At 47.5% G+C, this 20,558-nt stretch overlaps 1 protein-coding gene across 1 annotated transcript in view; it reads left to right on the forward strand.

Moving 5' to 3' along the window:
• The first annotated feature begins 617 nt into the window (after positions 1-617).
• Positions 618-20,558, forward strand: part of LOC134983294 (oocyte zinc finger protein XlCOF7.1-like) — a 223,708-nt gene continuing 203,767 nt past the window's right edge. Inside the window, exon 1 of the mRNA XM_063949014.1 lies at positions 618-1,105. Coding sequence (XP_063805084.1) covers positions 646-1,105 — 460 coding nt within the window. The 5' untranslated portion in view covers positions 618-645. The remainder of the gene's footprint in view (positions 1,106-20,558) is intronic.

A 20,558-nucleotide genomic window follows, 5' to 3' on the forward strand; every position in this document is an offset into this window, starting at 1 on the left:
GTAACACCAGGGGACGTGTCTGGGTGATGACTGGAGAGGTAACTGCTGGGAATGGGGCATTATACAGTAACACCGGGGGATGTCTGGGTGATGACTGTATCACTGTGTGTGTCAGGTTCCTATAAGGTGTCAGGATGTCACTGTCTATGTCTCCATGCAGGAGGTGGAGTATATAGAGGAACACAGGGGTCTGTACAAGGACGTGATGATGGAGAATCACCGGCCCCTCACATCACTGGGTAAGAGGACAATGTCATGTATTGTACAGGGGAGAGCAGGTATGGGGGCCCCTATATACACACCTCATCTGATAATCACATATATACACTGTACTCAGTCACTGTGTGTCTCCTACAGATGGGCCCAGTAACAGAGATACCCCAGAGAGATGTCCCCGTCCTCTGTATTCCCAGGACTGTACAGAGGAGAATCACAGGATCCCACAGGAGGATCAGGTAGGTGGGATTTAGGGTCTCCCCAATATACCAAAGTGACTGTCACTATATAATGTGTAGAGGAGCTGTGTGTTTTATACACTGATATTATACTGTTTCACCTCAGTTTAACCAAACAGTATGCAAATGCCATTGTATTTTTTGGGTTATTTAGATAGAACGTCTTTCTCGTATAAAGGCAGAAGATATAATGAGAGAAGAAGAGACGTATGTGACTGATATGAAGGCAGAAGATATAGAGGGAGAAGAAGAGACGTATGTGACTGATATAAAGGCAGAAGATATAGAGGGAGAAGAAGAGACGTATGTGACTGATATAAAGGCAGAAGATATAGAGGGAGAAGAAGAGACGTATGTAACTGATATAAAGGCAGAAGATACAGAGGGAGAAGAAGAGACGTATGTGACTGATATAAAGGCAGAAGATACAGAGGGAGAAGAAGAGACGTATGTGACTGATATGAAGGCAGAAGATATAGAGGGAGAAGAAGAGACGTATGTGACTGATATGAAGGCAGAAGATACAGAGGGAGAAGAAGAGACGTATGTGACTGATATGAAGGCAGAAGATATAGAGGGAGAAGAAGAGATGTATGTGAAGGGTGATCAGCAGTGTAAGGAGGAGGAGATCCCTACAGATATCAGCACAGGTGAGTAATAAACACTTTTCTCTAACGTCCTAAGTGGATGCTGGGACTCCGTAAGGACCATGGGGAATAGCGGCTCCGCAGGAGACAGGGCACAAAATAAAAGCTTAAGGATCAGGTGGTGTGCACTGGCTCCTCCCCCTATGACCCTCCTCCAAGCCTCAGTTAGATTTTTGTGCCCGGCCGAGAAGGGTGCAATCTAGGTGGCTCTCCTGAGCTGCTTAGAATAAAAGTTTATTTAGGTTTTTTTATTTTCAGTGAGTCCTGCTGGCAACAGGCTCACTGCATCGTGGGACTAAGGGGAGAAGAAGCGAACTCACCTGAGTGCAGAGTGGATTGGGCTTCTTAGGCTACTGGACATTAGCTCCAGAGGGACGATCACAGGTACAGCCTGGATGGGTCACCGGAGCCGCGCCGCCGTCCCCCTTACAGAGCCAGAAGAGACGAAGAGGTCCGGTGAAATCGGCGGCAGAAGACATCCTGTCTTCAGACTAAGGTAGCGCACAGCACCGCAGCTGTGCGCCATTGCTCTCAGCACACTTCACTCTCCGGTCACTGAGGGTGCAGGGCGCTGGGGGGGGAGCGCCCTGAGACGCAATATAACAGAAATATACCTTAGGAGGCTAAAGAAATACATCACATATAGCTCCTGGGCTATATGGATGTATTTTATCCCCTGCCATTTTACACAGAAAAAGCGGGAGATAAGGACGTCGTGAAGGGGCGGAGCCTATCTCCTCAGCACACTGGCGCCATTTTCCCTCACAGCTCCGCTGGAAGGACGGCTCCCTGACTCTCCCCTGCAGTCCTGCTTCTGAATCAGGGTAAAAAAGAGAAGGGGGGGCATTTTGGCAGCAGATTACAATATAAAACAGCAGCTATAAGGGTTTAACACTTATATAAGGTTATCCCTGTATATATATAGCGCTGGGTGTGTGCTGGCAGACTCTCCCTCTGTCTCTCCAAAGGGCTAAGTGGGGTCCTGTCCTCTATCAGAGCATTCCCGGTGTGTGTGCTGTGTGTCGGTACGCGTGTGTCGACATGTATGAGGAGGAAAATGAGGTGGAGGCGGAGCAGTTGCCTGTGTTAGTGATGTCACCCCCTAGGGAGTCGACACCTGACTGGATGATTGTGTTTAAGCAATTAAGTGATAATGTCAGCAATTTGCAAAAAACTGTTGACGACATGAGAAAGCCGGCAAATCAATTAGTGCCTGTTCAGGCGTCTCAGACACCGTTAGGGGCCTTAAAACGGCCGTTACCTCAGTGGGTCGACACAGACCCTGACACAGATACTGAGTCTAGTGTCGACGGTGACGAGACAAACGTAATGTCCAGTAGGGCCACACGTTACATGATCACGGCAATGAAAGAGGCATTGAACCTTTCTGACACTACAAGTACCACAAAGACGGGTATTATGTGGGGTGTGAAAAAACTGCCAATAGTTTTTCCTGAGTCAGATGAAATAAATGAGGTGTGTGATAAAGCGTGGGTTTCCCCCGATAAAAAACAGCTAATTTCTAATAAATTATTAGCACTATACCCTTTCCCGCCAGAGCTTAGGGCGCGGTGGGAAACACCCCCTAGGGTAGATAAGGCGCTCACACGTTTATCTAAACAAGTAGCGTTGCCGTCCCCTGATACGGCCACCCTCAAAGAACCAGCTGATAGGAGGCTGGAAAATATCCTAAAAAGTATATACACACATACTGGTGTTATACTGCGACCAGCAATCGCATCAGCCTGGATGTGCAGTGCTGGAGTCGCTTGGACGGATTCCCTGACGGAGAATATTGATACCCTGGATAGGGACAATATTTTGTTAACTATAGAACATTTAAAGGATGCATTGCTATATATGCGTGATGCGCAGAGGGATATTTGTACCCTGGCATCAAGAGTAAGCGCAATGTCCATCTCTGCCAGAAGAGCATTATGGACGCGACAGTGGTCAGGGGATGCAGATTCCAAACGGCACATGGAAGTATTGCCGTATAAGGGGGAGGAGTTATTTGGGGCTGGTCTATCGGACCTGGTGGCCACGGCAACGGCTGGAAAATCCACCTTTTTACCCCGGGTTACTTCACATCAGCATTAAAAGACAGTCTTTTCAAACTCAGTCCTTTCGTTCCCATAAGTACAAGCGAGCAAAAGGCCACTCTTTTCTGCCCAAGGGCAGAGGAAGAGGAAAAAGACTGCACCATGCAGCCGCTTCCCAGGAGCAGAAGCCCTCCCCTGCTTCTGCCAAGTCTTCAGCATGACGCTGGGGCTTTACAAGCAGACTCAGACATGGTGGGGGCCCGTCTCAAGAATTTCAACGCGCAGTGGGCTCACTCGCAAGTGGATCCCTGGATTCTACAGGTAGTATCACAGGGGTACAAACTGGAATTCGAGGCGTTTCCTCCTCATCGGTTCCTGAAGTCTGCTTTACCAAAGTCTCCCTCCGACAGGGAGGCAGTTCTGGAAGCCATTCACAAGCTGTATTCCCAGCAGGTGATAATCAAGGTACCCCTCTTACAACAGGGAAAGGGGTATTATTCCACGCTGTTTGTGGTACCGAAGCCGGACGGCTCGGTGAGACCAATCTTAAATCTAAAATCTTTGAACACTTACATAAAAAGGTTCAAATTCAAGATGGAGTCACTCAGAGCAGTGATAGCGAACCTGGAAGAAGGGGACTATATGGTGTCTCTGGACATCAAGGATGCTTATCTCCACGTCCCAATATACCCTTCTCACCAAGGGTACCTCAGGTTTGTAGTACAAAACTGTCATCAGTTTCAGACGCTGCCGTTTGGATTGTCCACGGCGCCTCGGGTCTTTACCAAGGTAATGGCCGAAATGATGATTCTTCTACGAAGAAAAGGCATCTTAATTATCCCTTACTTGGACGATCTCCTGATAAGGGCAAGAACCAGGGAACAGTTAGAAGTCGGAGTGGCACTATCTCAGGTAGTACTACGTCAGCACGGGTGGATTCTAAATATTCCAAAATCGCAGCTGATTCCAACGACACGTCTACTGTTCCTAGGAATGATTCTGGACACAGTCCAGAAGAAGGTGTTTCTCCCGGAGGAGAAGGCCAGGGAGTTATCCGAGCTAGTCAGGAACCTCCTAAAACCAGGACAGGTCTCAGTACATCAGTGCACGAGGGTCCTGGGGAAAATGGTGGCTTCTTACGAAGCGATTCCATTTGGAAGATTCCATGCAAGAACGTTTCAATGGGATCTACTAGACAAATGGTCCGGATCGCATCTTCAGATGCATCAGCGGATAACCCTGTCAACAAGGACAAGGGTGTCTCTCCTGTGGTGGCTGCAGAGTGCTCATCTACTAGAGGGGCGCAGATTTGGCATTCAGGATTGGATCCTGGTAACCACGGATGCCAGCCTGAGAGGCTGGGGAGCAGTCACACAGGGAAGGAATTTCCAGGGCTTGTGGTCAAGCATGGAAACATCTCTTCATATAAATATTCTGGAACTAAGGGCCATTTACAATGCCCTAAGTCAAGCAAAACCTCTGCTTCAGGGTCAGGCGGTGTTGATCCAATCGGACAACATCACGTCAGTCGCCCACGTAAACAGACAGGGCGGCACGAGAAGCAGGAGGGCAATGGCAGAAGCTGCAAGGATTCTTCGCTGGGCGGAAAATCATGTGATAGCACTGTCAGCAGTGTTCATTCCGGGAGTGGACAACTGGGAAGCAGACTTCCTCAGCAGACACGACCTTCACCCGGGAGAGTGGGGACTTCACCCGGAAGTCTTCCACCTGATTGTAAACCGTTGGGAAAAACCAAAGGTGGACATGATGGCGTCACGTCTAAACAAAAAACTGGACAAATATTGCGCCAGGTCAAGGGACCCTCAGGCAATAGCAGTGGACGCTCTGGTAACGCCGTGGGTGTACCAGTCAGTGTATGTGTTCCCTCCTCTGCCTCTCATACCAAAAGTATTGAGAATCATAAGAAGGAGAGGAGTAAGAACTATACTCGTGGTTCCGGATTGGCAAAGAAGGACTTGGTACCCGGAATTTCAAGAGATGCTCACGGACGAACCGTGGCCTCTACCTCTAAGAAAGGACCTGCTACTGCAGGGGCCTTGTCTGTTCCAAGACTTACCGCGGCTGCGTTTGACGGCTTGGCGGTTGAACGCCGGATCCTAAAGGAAAAGGGCATTCCAGAAGAAGTCATCCCTACCCTGGTCAAAGCCAGGAAGGAAGTAACCGCAAAACATTATCACCGTATTTGGCGTAAATATGTTGCGTGGTGTGAGGCCAAGAAGGCCCCTACAGAGGAATTTCAACTGGGTCGTTTCCTGCATTTCCTGCAAACAGGACTGTCTATGGGCCTAAAATTAGGTTCCATTAAGGTTCAAATTTCGGCCTTGTCGATTTTCTTCCAGAAAGAACTGGCTTCAGTACCTGAAGTTCAGACATTTGTGAAAGGGGTGCTGCACATACAGCCTCCTTTTGTGCCTCTAGTGGCACCTTGGGATCTCAATGTTGTGTTGAGTTTTATAAAATCACATTGGTTTGAACCACTTTCCACGATAGACTTAAAATATCTCACGTGGAAGGTGTCGATGCTGTTAGCCTTGGCTTCAGCCAGGCGTGTTTCAGAATTGGCGGCTTTATCATGTAAAAGCCCTTACTTAATTTTTCATTCTGACAGGGCGGAATTGAGGACTCGTCCTCAATTTCTACCTAAGGTGGTTTCTGCATTTCACATGAATCAACCTATTGTGGTACCTGCGGCTACTAGGGACTTAGAGGACTCTAAGTTGCTTGACGTTGTCAGGGCCTTGAAAATATATGTTTCCAGGACGGCTGGAGTCAGAAAATCTGACTCGCTGTTTATCCTGTATGCACCCAACAAGCTGGGTGCTCCTGCTTCTAAGCAGACGATTGCTCGTTGGATTTGTAGTACAATTCAGCTTGCACATTCCATGGCAGGATTGCCACAGCCAAAATCAGTAAAAGCCCATTCCACAAGGAAAGTGGGCTCATCTTGGGCGGCTGCCCGAGGGGTCTCGGCTTTACAACTTTGCCGAGCAGCTACTTGGTCAGGGGCAAACACGTTTGCAAAATTCTACAAATTTGATACCCTGGCTGAGGAGGACCTGGAGTTCTCTCACTCGGTGCTGCAGAGTCATCCGCACTCTCCCGCCCGTTTGGGAGCTTTGGTATAATCCCCATGGTCCTTACGGAGTCCCAGCATCCACTTAGGACGTTAGAGAAAATAAGATTTTACTTACCGATAAATCTATTTCTCATAGTCCGTAGTGGATGCTGGGCGCCCATCCCTAGTGCGGATTGTCTGCAATACTTGTATATAGTTATTGTTACAAAAAAAATTCGGGTTATTATTGTTGAGCCATCTTTTTCAGAGGCTCCGCTGTTATCATGCTGTTAACTGGGTTCAGATCACGAGTTGTACGGTGTGATTGGTGTGGCTGGTATGAGTCTTACCCGGGATTCAATATCCTTCCTTATTATGTACGCTCGTCCGGGCACAGTATCCTAACTGAGGCTTGGAGGAGGGTCATAGGGGGAGGAGCCAGTGCACACCACCTGATCCTTAAGCTTTTATTTTGTGCCCTGTCTCCTGCGGAGCCGCTATTCCCCATGGTCCTTACGGAGTCCCAGCATCCACTACGGACTATGAGAAATAGATTTATCGGTAAGTAAAATCTTATTATTACAGAAGTCACATATTCTCATTGCTCAGTCACTACAGCAATCTCTTATCCAACAGCCTCCTCTGACATAAGCCCTGTTCTCAGTTGGGTGTTTCTAACACAAGGCTATCCTTGACAAACATCACATGAAGAGCGTTATTACACACATCACTAAAGTGTTATTAAAAGTAACAAGCAGAAGTTTATTTTTAGGGATCATATATAAGAAGTAGTGTGTTTTTTGTGGAGCGTCTAATTTGTATGGGATCTAAATTTCTCAGTTTAGCAACCTTTTATTAAATAACCTTCATTTTGTTAGATGATGCAGGTATTAAATAACTCCTTGTATATAGTAGACCTTTGGCTCACCACAGAAACCAGAGAGAAGGACATTATTAGCATTGGGGTGATCTGTAGACCACCTGGCCAGGGGCAGGATTTGGACAGGAATCTATTGTTGGACATCACTAAAATGGCTTTAAAGGGAGAAGTCCTAATCATGGGAGACTTTAATTTAACTGATACAAATTGGGTGGGGGTCTTTTGCAAGATCAGCTACAAGTGGAAAATTTCTATATTCCTTACAGGGAGCATCTCTCAAACAGCAGATATTTACCTTCTGCATAGAAGAGCGGTCGGGAAAGAAAGAGGTAAAACCTCCTTTCTCTTTCATCCATTAGGGGACACTGGAGTCTTATACAGTAGGGGTGTGACGCTTGCAACCGGAGGTGTGGCACAATCTAAAAATTAGCATTGTCTCCACATTCGGCTCCTCCCCCTTCACATCCCTCAATTTGAAAAATTGTTCCAAGGAGGTACCAGCACAAGAAGGGAGCTCCTGCTCCATTTCAATATTGAGACTGAGTTACCCTAATGTAAAGGGGGACGAAAGTCTTAAGAATAGAGAGACAATGATCCCTACTAAAGGGGATCTGCATCTCTCCTCAGAAAATCCGGAGCACAGAGTCAGCAGTGAGTACTGGTTGTAAAGGGGCCCTAGTTACAGTTACACTTACGGTAACCATAGCTTCTTCATGGATCCTGGAGGCAGTTTGACAGACTTCCTCCCGCGGACCGCACACAACGCTGCTACCTTCTGGCTCTAAGCCCTGGGACTCAGCAGCGCAGCTTCCCCGCCGCCCCCCTCCTTCCGCTGGCGCTGTGACAGAACAAACGGTCTAAAACACTCCCTGGCCAGCTATATACTCCCGCTTCATGTCTGCTCCCCCGCCCGCCCTTCCTTCCTCTACAGACCGAGGGCTGAGGGAGACACAGCGCGGCTGTCAGCGGCAGCGTATACCGCCGCCTCTTAAACACACAGCGTGGCGCTTGAAAAGAGCGTCCCCTCCCGCTGAAACGACATATCTCTTGCTGCTAGCAGCCGCAGCTTCCCCTGCACTCACAGAGACCCGGGCTATATCCCCTGCACGCTTCCTCCCGCCGTCGGTGCTAGTACGAGGGCTTCTCATACGCTGCTGCCTAGTAACTTAAGCCCTGGTAGGCTAGCAGCGCAGCTCCTCCGCCGCTCCCCTTCTTTTAAAGAGAGTAGAGGCTATTCCATTTGGGGGTTAGATGATGTTTGATGAGTTAGACAAGTGGATTTCGCAGGCAACTGCAGTGACATCTACCTTTCTACCTACTTCTTACTCGAGCACCACATCACACGTTAGAGGAGGTTGCTCGGGACCAGTGTTTAAATTCATTTGATCGCTGTCGTACCGAGCCAGAAGAGGTTTTGGAGCAACAGACTCGTGGAACCAGAGGTAGAGGTCGTTCATAGTCAACACCAGAAAAGCAGAACAGACCTGTGGCATGATGGTTTCCCTGCTCACCTGGGGTCCCCCTTGGGGGGCGCAGAGTTGGAAGGTTTTCGGGACGCCTGGGCCAAAACATCACCAGATGTCTGGGTCAACCAGATATTTCCCAGGGTTACAGGATAGTTACAACAGCGTCCACACAGTCCGTTTATTTGCAGCGCGAGGTCCTAGGTGCCCATTGCGAGCAGGAGCGTTACAGGAGGCAACTTCAAAGACTCCTGCATACAAAGGGTTAAGTCGCCAGTCCCAGATCCTCAATGAGGAACGGGATTTTATTCAAAACTTTTGGTAGTGCAAAATACCTTCATATCCCGATTTGGACCCCTCACCAAGCTTACTTAAGATTTGCACCGGTGTGGGATCACTACCGAATCAGGGCCCTGCCATTCGGTCTATCATCAGCTCCAAGAATCTTTATAAAGATCATAGCAATAGTGGTGACAGGATTGAGACAGGGGTCACGATCATACCTTATCTAGACGATCTACTGATCAAGGCCTCATCTCAGAAACAGCTGATAAAGGATGCTCGGAAATCTCATCAATTTCTCATTCAACATGGGTGGATTGTGAACTTCCAGAAATCCAACCTCATGCCAACTCCACGGATTCAATTCCTCGGTCTCATCTTGGACACGATACAATTAAGAGTATTCCTACCAGAGAACTAGATCCAGGACCCACAGAGGTTAGTGGCTCAGGTACTAAGGACACAGATGGTTTCTCTACACCTCTGTGTGCTACTTCTCGAGAAGAGGGTGGCGTCATTCGCAGCTCTCCGGTGCGGAGGACTTTATTCCTGACGATTCCAGATTAAACTCATTGCTCAGGGAGCAGGTTCGCACTGGCTTCTACATCGAAGAATCCAGCATCCACCACGCATACGAACCTTCTTGATTTGGTGGTCGTTGCACAAGAATCTCGCAGCAGGCAAGAGATTCGGCATTTGGGATTGGAGGACCCTGACAACGGACGCCAGACTCAGAGATTGAAGTGCCGTCCTAGTGGAACAAATTCCTAACGGTTTGCAGATTCAAGATGGAATAAATCCAGTCAGTTATTGTGTGTTTAGAACATGGAGGGGTCATGGTATCCATGGACATAAAGGATGGACGTTACAGGAGAGCAGCCTACCCATAAACATTCTTGAACTGAGAGCAGTTTACAATGCACTTCTCTTAGCCGCAGACCTAGTCATGGGTCAACACTTAAAGATACAGTCGGACAATGTCACAATGACGGCTTACATAAACCATCAAGGAGGAACAAAGAACAGGATGGCGTTAAAGGAAGCCACAAAGATCTTGTTGTGGGCAGAAAGGCGAAACCTCATCCTCTCGGCAGTGTTCATTCCAGGTGTGGAAAACTGGGAAGCAGATTATCTCAGCCGCCAGGACATGCATCCGGGAGAGTAGTGCCTACATCCACGGATTTTTGACATGGTGGTGAGGAGATGGGGTCTACCTCAAGTCGATCTAATGGCGTCTCGGCAAAACCATCAGCTGCCCAGATATGTGTCCAGGCAAAAGTTCCAGCAGCAGAAGGAGTGGACGCATTGACAGGAGGGTTTACATTTTTCCACCTTTCCCACTCATACCCAGGGTTCTGAAATGGTTGAAATGAGAACGAGTGTGGTCAATTCTAATTGCACCAGATTGGCCCCACAGGAGTTGGTATTCAGACCTGCGAGGGTTACTAGTGGAAGATCCTTGATGGTTACCTCAGAGGGAGGACCTGCTATCTCAGGGATTGTTCCAACACCCAGCTACGTTTAACGGCGTCACTATTGAAACCCGGATCTTAAGAAACAGAGGGATACCAAGAACGGCCATTCCTACGATGTTTGCCGCTAGGAAGCCGGTCACAGCCATGCACTACTACAGGATTTATAAGAAGTGCATGGACTGGTGTCAAGAACGTGGTTGGAATTCGACGAACTTCCACTTATCCAGACTTCTACTCTTCCTTCAGGCCGGTCTAGATGTAGGACTGAGGCTGGGCTCTCTGAAGGTTCAAATTTCGGCTCTCTCCATCCTATTTCAACAAGCGGTTAGCACTCTTGTCAGAGGTTCAAACCTTTTTACAGGGGGTTCTGAGGATACAACCCCCTTTTTATCCTACCACTGCGCCATAGGACTTAAATTTTGGTGTTGGAATTTTTGAGATCTCCAACTTTTGAGCCGTTAGCAAGAACAGACCTGAAATATCTCTTTTGGAAAGTTACATTATTGCTTGCCTTGGTTTCAGCCAGGTGAGTTTCTGAGTTGGGAGCCTTATCGTGTAAGAGTCCTTTGAATGTTTCATGAGGATAGGGTAGAACTCCGTACAAGAGCAGGTTTCCTTCCTAAGGTTGGTTTCGGGGTTTCATGTAAACCAGCCAATTGTGGTCCCATCTTTTCAGGGTCTCACAGATGGGGAAGTGTCCTTGGATGTTGTCTGAGCTTTACGTGTATATGTACAAGTTACGTCGTCCTTTAGAAAGTTGGACCATTGTTTGTTCTTAAAAAGGGCTGGTCAGCATCTAAGCAGCCTTTGTCTAGATGGATTCGACTTGCCATTTGGCAAGCTTACATTTCCTGTGACAAACAGTTTCCGGTTCAGATGGGTGCTCATACCACCAGATCAGTGGGTGCGTCATGGGCAGCTGCCAGAGGTGTTTCCACTACTCAACTTTGCAGAGCGGTGATGTGGTCCTCAGCCCACACGTTCGCAAAATTTTACAAGGTTGATAACTTCGCGTCCGGAGACTCTAAGTTTGGACGTTTTAGTTTTGCAGGCCACCGACAGCACTCCCTCCCTGGGGGATAACTTTAGGACGTCCCCTACTGTGTAGGACTCCAGTGTCCTCTAGTGGATGAAAGAGAAAAGAGGATTTTGGTACTTACCAATAAATCCATTTCTCTGAATCCTCTAGGGGACACTGGACGCCCACCTCGGTGCTGTCAACCTGCTGTGTTCAAGGTTCTTGTTCAAACAGTTTGTGCAAACAACGTTAGTTTTTCTGTTAAGAGTTTCTTGGATGCTGTTTGATATGTTGTGCGGGTCGGTTCCTCGCCATGTGCTATAGTATCATGTCCTGTTCTCTTGGTCAAATTTTCCAAACTGAGGGATGAGGGATGTGAAGGGGGAGGAGCCGTCTGTGCAGACAATGATCATTTTTAGATTGTGCCACACCTCCGGTTGCAAGCTTCACACCCCTACTGTATAAGACTCCAGTGTCCCCTAGGGGATTCAGAGAAATGGATTTATCGGTAAGTACCAAAATCCTCTTTTTTGGGAGCACTCTTGTTAACTTACTTACCTACCATACCTGGGCCCTCATTCCGAGTCGTTCGCTCGGTAAATTTCTTCGCATCGCAGCGATTTTCTGCTTAGTGCGCATGCGCAATATCCGCACTGCGACTGCGCCAAGTAATTTTGCTATGAAGAAAGTATTTTACTCACGGCTTTTTCTTCGCTCCGGCGATCGTAGTGTGATTGACAGGAAATGGGTGTTACTGGGCGGAAACAGGCCGTTTTATGGGCGTGTGGGAAAAAACGCTACCGTTTACGGAAAAAACGCGGGAGTGGCTGGAGAAACGGGGGAGTGTCTGGGCGAACGATGGGTTTGTTTGTGACGTCAAACCAGGAACGACAAGCACTGAACTGATCGCAGATGCCGAGTAAGTCTGAAGCTACTCAGAAACTGCTACGAGGTGTGTAATCGCAATATTGCGAATACATCGTTCGCATTTTTACTATGCTAAGATTCACTCCCAGTAGGCGGCGGCTTAGCGTGTGCAATACTGCTAAAATCGCCTTGCGAGCGAACAACTCGGAATGACCACCATAGACAGGAAAACTATGTATATAGGAAACTATAGGTCAGTAAGACAATTCAGAAGAAACTATAGGTCAGTAAGACATTACAGAAGGAAACTAGGTCAGTAAGACAATACAGAAGGAAACTATAGGTCAGTAAGACAATACAGTAAGCCACGATACGTCAGCAAGACAATAAATAAGGAAAATATAGGTCAGTAAGACTACAGTAAGCCACGATACGTCAGTAAGACAATACAGTAAGGAACTATAGGTCAGCCAGACAATACAGAAGGAAACTATAGGTCAGTAAGACAATACAGAAGGAAACTATAGGTCAGTAAGACTACAGTAAGCTGCGATACGTCAGTAAAACAATACAGAAGGAAATTATAGGTCAGTAAGACTACAGTAAGCCACTATACATCAGTAAGACAATACAGTAAGAAACTATAGGTCAGTAAGACAATACATTAAGAAACTATGGGTCAGTAAGACAATACAGTAAGAAACTATAGGTCAGTAAGACAATACAGAAGAAACTAGTTCATTAAGACAATACAGAAGAAACTATAGGTCAGAAAGACAATACAGAAGGAAACTATAGGTCAGTAAGACAATACAGAAGGAAACTATAGGTCAGTAAGACTACAGTAAGCTGCGATACGTCAGTAAGACAATACAGAAGGAAACTATAGGTCAGTAAGACTACAGTAAGCTGCGATACGTCAGTAAGACAATACAGAAGGAAACTATAGGTCAGTAAGACTACAGTAAGCCACTATACATCAGTAAGACAATACAGTAAGAAACTTTAGGTCAGTAAGACAATACAGTAAGAAACTATAGGTCAGTACGACAATACAGAAGAAACTATAGGTCAGTAAGACAATACAGAAGAAACTATAGGTCAGTAAGACAATACAGAAGGAAACTATAGGTCAGTAAGACATTACAGAAGGAAACTATAGGTCAGTAAAACAATACAGAAGGAAACTATAGGTCAGTAAGACAATGCAGTAAGAAACTAGTGCCCTCATTCCGAGTTGTTCGCTCGCTAGCTGCTTTTAGCAGCATTGCACACGCTAGGCCGCCGCCCTCTGGGAGTGTATCTTAGCTTAGCAGAATTGCGAACAAAAGATTAGCAGTTCTGCTATTAAGTATTTCCTTGCAGTTTCTGAGTAGCTCCAGACCTACTCCTAGATTGCGATCACCTCAGTCCGTTTAGTTGCTGGTTTGACATCACAAACACACCCAGCGTCCGGTTAGCCACTCCCCCGTTTCTCCAGCCACTCAGGCATTTTTGCACACTCTCGGAAAACGCTCAGTTTCCGCCCCGGAAACACCCACTTCCTGTCAATCACTCACCGATCAGCAGAGCGACTGAAAAGCGTTGCTCGGACCTGTGAAAAATTGCATAGTTTCGTGTGAAAATACTTAGCGCGTGCGCCCTGCGGCTCATACGCATGGCAGATTCGCCCATTTTTAGCCTGATCGCTATTTTGCTAAAAACGGCAGTGAGCAAACAACTCGGAATGACCACCAATAGGTCAGTAAGACAATACAGTAGGAAACTATTATTTTATTAATTAGCAGTTTCTTATATGGCGCAGCATATTCCGTTGCGATTTACAATTAGAACAACAGTAATACAACAAAACTGGGTAAAAACAGACAGACATAGAGATAGGAAGGCCCTGCTCGCAAACTTACAATCTATGGAGAAATAGGCATTGATACACAAGGATAGATGCTACCTATTGCATAATGGTCAACCAGATTGCTAGGTTCTTAATTGGTTGTATGATAGGATCACCCAGCGATGTTGGCCAAGTGTCAGGAGGGTGTGAGAGTAAAGAAAGACAAGATATGTGATGTTATGTGTACTGTACAGAGAGGATTTAATTAGATAGGGAAGCACTGAAGGTTATGTGGGTAGGTTTGGAATTTGATAGGCTTGTTTGAAGAGGTGAGTTTTCAGGGAACATTTAAAGGTTAAATATATGTATTATATATATGTATAGTTTGGAGCAGAGAAGGGAAAGGGGGGACATGATAGAAACTTTCAAATATATGAAGGGTTTTAACAAAGTCCAGGAGGGAAACATTCTCCAAATGAAGAGAAGCAATAGGACACGAGGACATGCACTGAGACTGGAGGGGGGGAGGTTCAGGAGAAATTTGCGGAAAAATTACTTCACAGAAAGGGTAGTGGACAATTGGAATAGCCTCCTATCAGAGGTGGTAGAGGCTAAGACAGTAGAGCAATTTAAACATGCATGGTATAGACATAAGGATATACTTACAAAGAAATAAGGATCAAATAAGGTTAGAGATAAAAATAATGTAATACAAAATGGGACAGACTGATGGGCCAAGTGGTTCTTATCTGCCGACAAATTCTATGTTTAAAGTCTTTGACCCTTTATCTCAGGGAGTTCAAGTTCAAGATGGAGTCTCTGAGAGCTGTCATCTCAGGACTGACGGAGGGGGAATTCCTGGTGTCCCTGGACATCAAGGATGCATACCTCCACATTCCCATTTGGTCGCCGCATCAGGCTTATCTCAGGTTTGCACTGTTAAACGATCACTATCTGTTTCAACCGAGGGTCTTCACCAAGGTGATGGCAGAGATGATGGTTCTCCTCAGCAAGCAGGGGGTGAACATAATTCCATATCTGGACGATCTCCTGATCAAGGTTTCGTCCAGGGAGAAGTTATTAAGATCCATTGTTCTCACGACACTCTGCTCAAGGAGCACGGTTGGATACTGAAACTTCCAAAGTCTCACCTGGAGCCAACAAGGAGCCTGTCTTTCCTGGGAATGATCCTCGACACGGAGGTGCAGAGGGTGTTTCTACCGGTGGAAAAAGCATTGGTGATTCAAACAATGGTCCGGGGTGTCTTGAAGCCTTCCCGGGTATCGGTTCATCAGTGCATCTGCTTTCTGGGGAAGATGGTTGCCTCCTACGAGGCTCTGCAGCATGGAAGGTTTCATGCTCGATCCTTTCAGATGGATCTCTTGGACCAGTGGTCAGGATTTCACCTACATATGCACCAGAGGATACGTCTGTCACCATGAGCCAGGATTTTGCTCCTCTGGTGGCTACAACTACCACACCTTCTGGAAGGCCGAAGGTTCGGGGTTCAGGACTGGATTTTTCTAACCACGGATGCAAGTCTAAGAGGTTGGGGAGCGGTCGCTCAGGGAGAAACCTTCCAAGGAAGGTGTTCGTATCAAGAATCTCTTCTCCCAATAAACATCCTGGAGCTAAGGGCCGTGTACAATGGCCTTCTTCAAGCAGCACACCACTTACAGGATCGAGCTGTTCAGGTGCAGTTGGACAATGTGACAACAGTGGCCTACATAAACCAACAAGGTGGAACAAAGAGCAGGGCTGCAATGTCAGAGGTGTCAAGAATCCTCCTCTGGGCAGAAAGGCACGCAGTGGCGATGTCTGCAATCTTTATTCCGGGAGTAGACAACTGGGAAGCAGACTTCCTCAGCAAACACCATATCTATCCAGGAGAGAGGGGCCTCCACCTTGAGGTGTTCGATGAGGTAACCTATTTGGTGGCGGTACCTCACATAGACATGATGGCCTCCCATCTCAACAAGAAGCTGTGGAGGTACTGTTCCAGGTCGAGAGACCCGCAGGCATTGGCAGTGGACACACTGGTAACACCGTGGGTGTTCACGTCAGTGTATGTGTTCCCCCCCACTTCCTCTGATTCCAAGAGTTCTTCAACTTGTAAGAAGAACAAAGGTTCTGGCAATCCTCATTGCTCGGGACAGACCAAGGAGGGGTTGGTATGCGTATCTGCTGGATCTTCTTCTGTTGGAAGATCCATGGCCCTTACTTCTTCGGGAGGATCGGTCCCGCGAGCTCTGATTGGCTCACGGGCAGCGCTGACTTGAACAAAGGCACCTGTACCCGCCGGAGACTACGGGGAAGGAGAGGCGCAGGCTGCACTCTCCTCCCCTCACATCAGCGGTGGTGCGGGGAGCAGCAGAGGCAGGGAGGGAAGAGGAGCGGCGGCCCGTCGGTGTGGGTACGGCATACCCACGGCTAAATTCTTAAGGGTACGCCGTTCCTGCCCGTACCCGCATACTTGCACCGCTGCTCATAACTCACTGGTAACAGGGTGTTATAAGTATAGGGGGATGTATTTTGGGATGATGTTAATGTATTAATTCAGTGGAAGGTTATAAAAAAAGTTTCTAGTAGCGCTGGTATGTGGCTGGTTCATACTTCTGTATTGATCTGATTATTCTCTGAGGTAAATGTTGCAGACCGTCTGGGTATGAGGGTGAAAGTTCACATTATCAGTCTAAAGAGTATATCAGAGGATGTGCACTGTATGAATTCCTGTCCGATTAATCTGATAAATCAGTATACAAACTGTGTATCTGTGTATGTGTAACATTACAGTATATCATGTCTATAAGGAACATATATATATACATCAGTCAATGCAGAATGTAATTCAGCTATTGCTTCATGTCAGTAAGACAGGACGGTGTCATGTCTCCTGGTCCCCATGATGAGGATTTACAGAAGTTAAGTTTATAATTTCTCAGTTGAATGATATATTTATACAATTTGAAAACTTCTTTAGACCCCTCATGTCCCTCGAAGCGTGCTTTTACACGTATAATGCAAGTCGTCAGAAGTCGACACGGGGACGTGAGAGGGGATCTGTAGACAGAATGCTATCCTAGCAAAGTGTATTCAAACTATGATGCAAACTTCGGGGAAGAGTTAGAAATCGCTGTTACACTCCTGTACAGGAGATGAGAGATTATTTTACTATAAATACGAAGCCTGTGATAACATCCCCTATTTCTGATGCTATGTTTGAACACGCCTGGAAAATCCCAGGCACATAAGTCCTGATTCTTAAGGGTATTTTCACGGCTTAGCCGTGTCCTGAAAAGGATAAGACATATTGGGAGATTTCTCCTGTGGTGCACACCGCTGTGTCCAGATTATCAGATTACTATTACCTGACCCGTCCCCGGTTCAGCATCACTGAAAGAACAGGCTGGCCGCATACTTGAGCCTACACTCCCATTTATATACTCGGCCAGTAAAACTGTCTTCAGGCCACCTATTGTGGGTGCATGGGTTTCCAGTACTATTGGAAAGTATGCAGGACCTCTGTTAGAATTTTATATATGTATATAAATGTTCGATTGGTAGGGATGCTCTTTTCTTGACCCTAGGGGCGGGATAACGGTAAGGTCCCGAGGTCCCCGCCTTTTTTTCGGGAAAGGAGGGGCAGGAACAGAATACGACATCTGTTCCACCTACTATTTTCACATGACGCTTCCCCCTGGAAGTCCACTCAGGTGGGAGACAGGGATCCGCTATGGGTATGCATTACCTACGGTCGCAAGTCAATAACTTAACTGGCTCCCACCTGGCGGAATTATCAAAAGAAATTTGGAAACTAAATCTCTGATTTCTCTGACGTCCTAGTGGATGCTGGGGACTCCGTAAGGACCATGGGGAATAGACGGCTCCGCAGGAGACTGGGCACATCTAAAGATAGATTTAGGACTATCTGGTGTGCACTGGCTCCTCCCCCTATGACCCTCCTCCAAGCCTCAGTTAGATTTCTGTGCCCGGCGGAGCTGGTTGCACACTAGGGGCTCTCCTGAGCACCTAGAAAGAAAGTATAGTTTAGGTTTTTTATTTTACAGTGAGACCTGCTGGCAACAGGCTCACTGCAATGAGGGACTAAGGGGAGAAGAAGCGAACCTACCTAAGTGGTGGTAGCTTGGGCTTCTTAGGCTACTGGACACCATTAGCTCCAGAGGGATCGAACACAGGACCCGACCTCGTCGTCCGTTCCTGGAGCCGCGCCGCCGTCCCCCTTACAGAGCCAGAAGCAAGAAGGTGGTCCGGAAAATCGGCGGCTGAAGACTTCTGTCTTCAAGGCAGCGCACAGCACTGCAGCTGTGCGCCATTGCTCCTCATGCACACCACACACTGCGGTCACTGATGGGTGCAGGGCGCTGGGGGGGGGGGGAATTAAGAAGCAATAAAGAACACCTTGGCTGGCAAACTGATGCCATATATAACCCCAGGGGCTATATAGGTGTTAATTAACCCCTGCCAGAATTCTTAAAATAGCGGGAGAAAGCCAGCCGAAAAAGGGGCGGAGCCATCTCCCTCAGCACACCGGCACCATTTTCCCTCGCAGCTCCGCTGGAAGGATCGCTCCCTGGCTCTCCCCTGCAGTCCTGCACTACGGAAAGGGTAAAAGAGGGGGGGCACAAATTTAGGCGCAGTATAAATATATATATATAGCTATAAGGGAAAACACTCTTTATAGGTGATATCCCAGTGGTATATAGCGCTCTGGTGTGTGCTGGCATACTCTCCCTCTGTCTCCCCAAAGGGCTTTGTGGGGTCCTGTCCTCTGTCAGAGCATTCCCTGTGTGTGTGCTGTGTGTCGGTACTGCTGTGTCGACATGTATGATGAGGAAAATGATGTGGAGGCGGAGCAAATGCCTGTGAATGTGATGTCACCCCCTGTGGGGTCGACACCTGTGTGGATGGACTTATGGAAGGAATTACGTGACAGTGTCAACTCCTTACATAAAAGGTTTGACGACATAGGACAGCCGGCTACTCAGCTTGTGCCTGTTCCAGCGTCTCAAATGTCATCAGGGGCTTTAAAACGCCCGCTACCTCAGATGACAGACACAGATGTCGACACGGATACCGACTCCAGTGTCGACGATGATGAGACTAGTGTACCCTCCAATAGGTCCACCCGTTACATGATTGAGGCAATGAAAAATGTATTACACATTTCTGATAATACCCCAGGTACCACAAAAAATGGTATTATGTTTGGTGAGAAAAAACTACCTGTAGTTTTTCCTGCATCTGAGGAATTAAATGAGGTGTGTGAGGAAGCGTGGACTTCCCCAGATAAGAAATTGATCATTTCTAAACGGTTATTGGCAGCGTACCCTTTCCCGCCAGAGGATAGGTCACGTTGGGAAACACCCCCTAGGGTAGATAAAGCACTGACACGCTTATCAAAAAAGGTGGCACTACCGTCTCCGGATATGGCCGCCCTAAAGGAACCTGCTGATAGAAAGCAGTAAACAACCTTTAAAGCTATATACACACACACGGGCATTATATTGAGACCAGCTATTGCATCGGCATGGATGTGCAGTGCTGCAGCTGCTTGGTCAGATTCCCTGTCGGGATAATATGGATACTATGGATAGGGACAATATTTTGCTGACGATAGAGCATATAAAAGTCGCCATCTTATACATGCGTGATGCACAGAGGGATATTTGCCGGCTGGCATCAAAAATAAGCGCTATGTCCATTGCCGCCAGAAGGGGGTTATGGACACGGCAATGGTCAGGCGATGCCGACTCGAAACGGCACATGGAAGTTTTGCCCTATAAGGGGGTGGAACTGTTTGGGGATGGTCTTTCAGACCTCGTTTCCACAGCTACTGCTGGGAAATCGACTTTTTTGCCACAGTCTACCCCACAGCAAAAGAAAGCACCGTATTTATCGGGTACAGTCCTTTCGGCCCCAGAAAAGCAAGAGGGCTAGAGGCTCATCCTTACTGCCGAGAGGCAAAGGTAGAGGGAAAAAGCTGCAGCACACAGCTAGTTCCCAAGAGCAGAAGTCCTCCCCTGCGTCCGGTAAGTCCACAGCATGACGCTGGGGCTTCACAGGCGGACCCGGGTACGGTGGGGGCCCGTCTCAGGAATTTCAGCGCACAGTGGGCTCTCTCACAGGTGGATCCCCGAGTCCTTCAAGTATTATCGCAGGGGTACAGGCTGGAATTCGAGACGTGTGCCGTCGTCTCCCCCCCGCTGTTTCCTAAAATCTGCCTTACCGGCAACTCCCTCTGCCAGGGAGGCAGTGTTGGTGGCTATTCAAAAACTGTATTCACAGCAAGTGATTGTCAAGGTACCCCTCCTTCAACAAGGGAAGGGTTACTATTCCACTATGTTTGTGGTACCGAAACCGGACGATTCGGTGAGACCCATCTTAAATTTAAAATCCTTGAACACTTATTTTAAAAGTTTCAAGTTCAAGATGGAATCGCTCAGGGCGGTTATTGCGAACCTGGACGAGGGGGATTACAGGGTCTCCCTGGACATCAAGGAT

This window comes from Pseudophryne corroboree (genome assembly GCF_028390025.1).
Source record: "Pseudophryne corroboree isolate aPseCor3 chromosome 3 unlocalized genomic scaffold, aPseCor3.hap2 SUPER_3_unloc_11, whole genome shotgun sequence".
In the NCBI taxonomy this organism is placed as follows: domain Eukaryota; kingdom Metazoa; phylum Chordata; class Amphibia; order Anura; family Myobatrachidae; genus Pseudophryne; species Pseudophryne corroboree.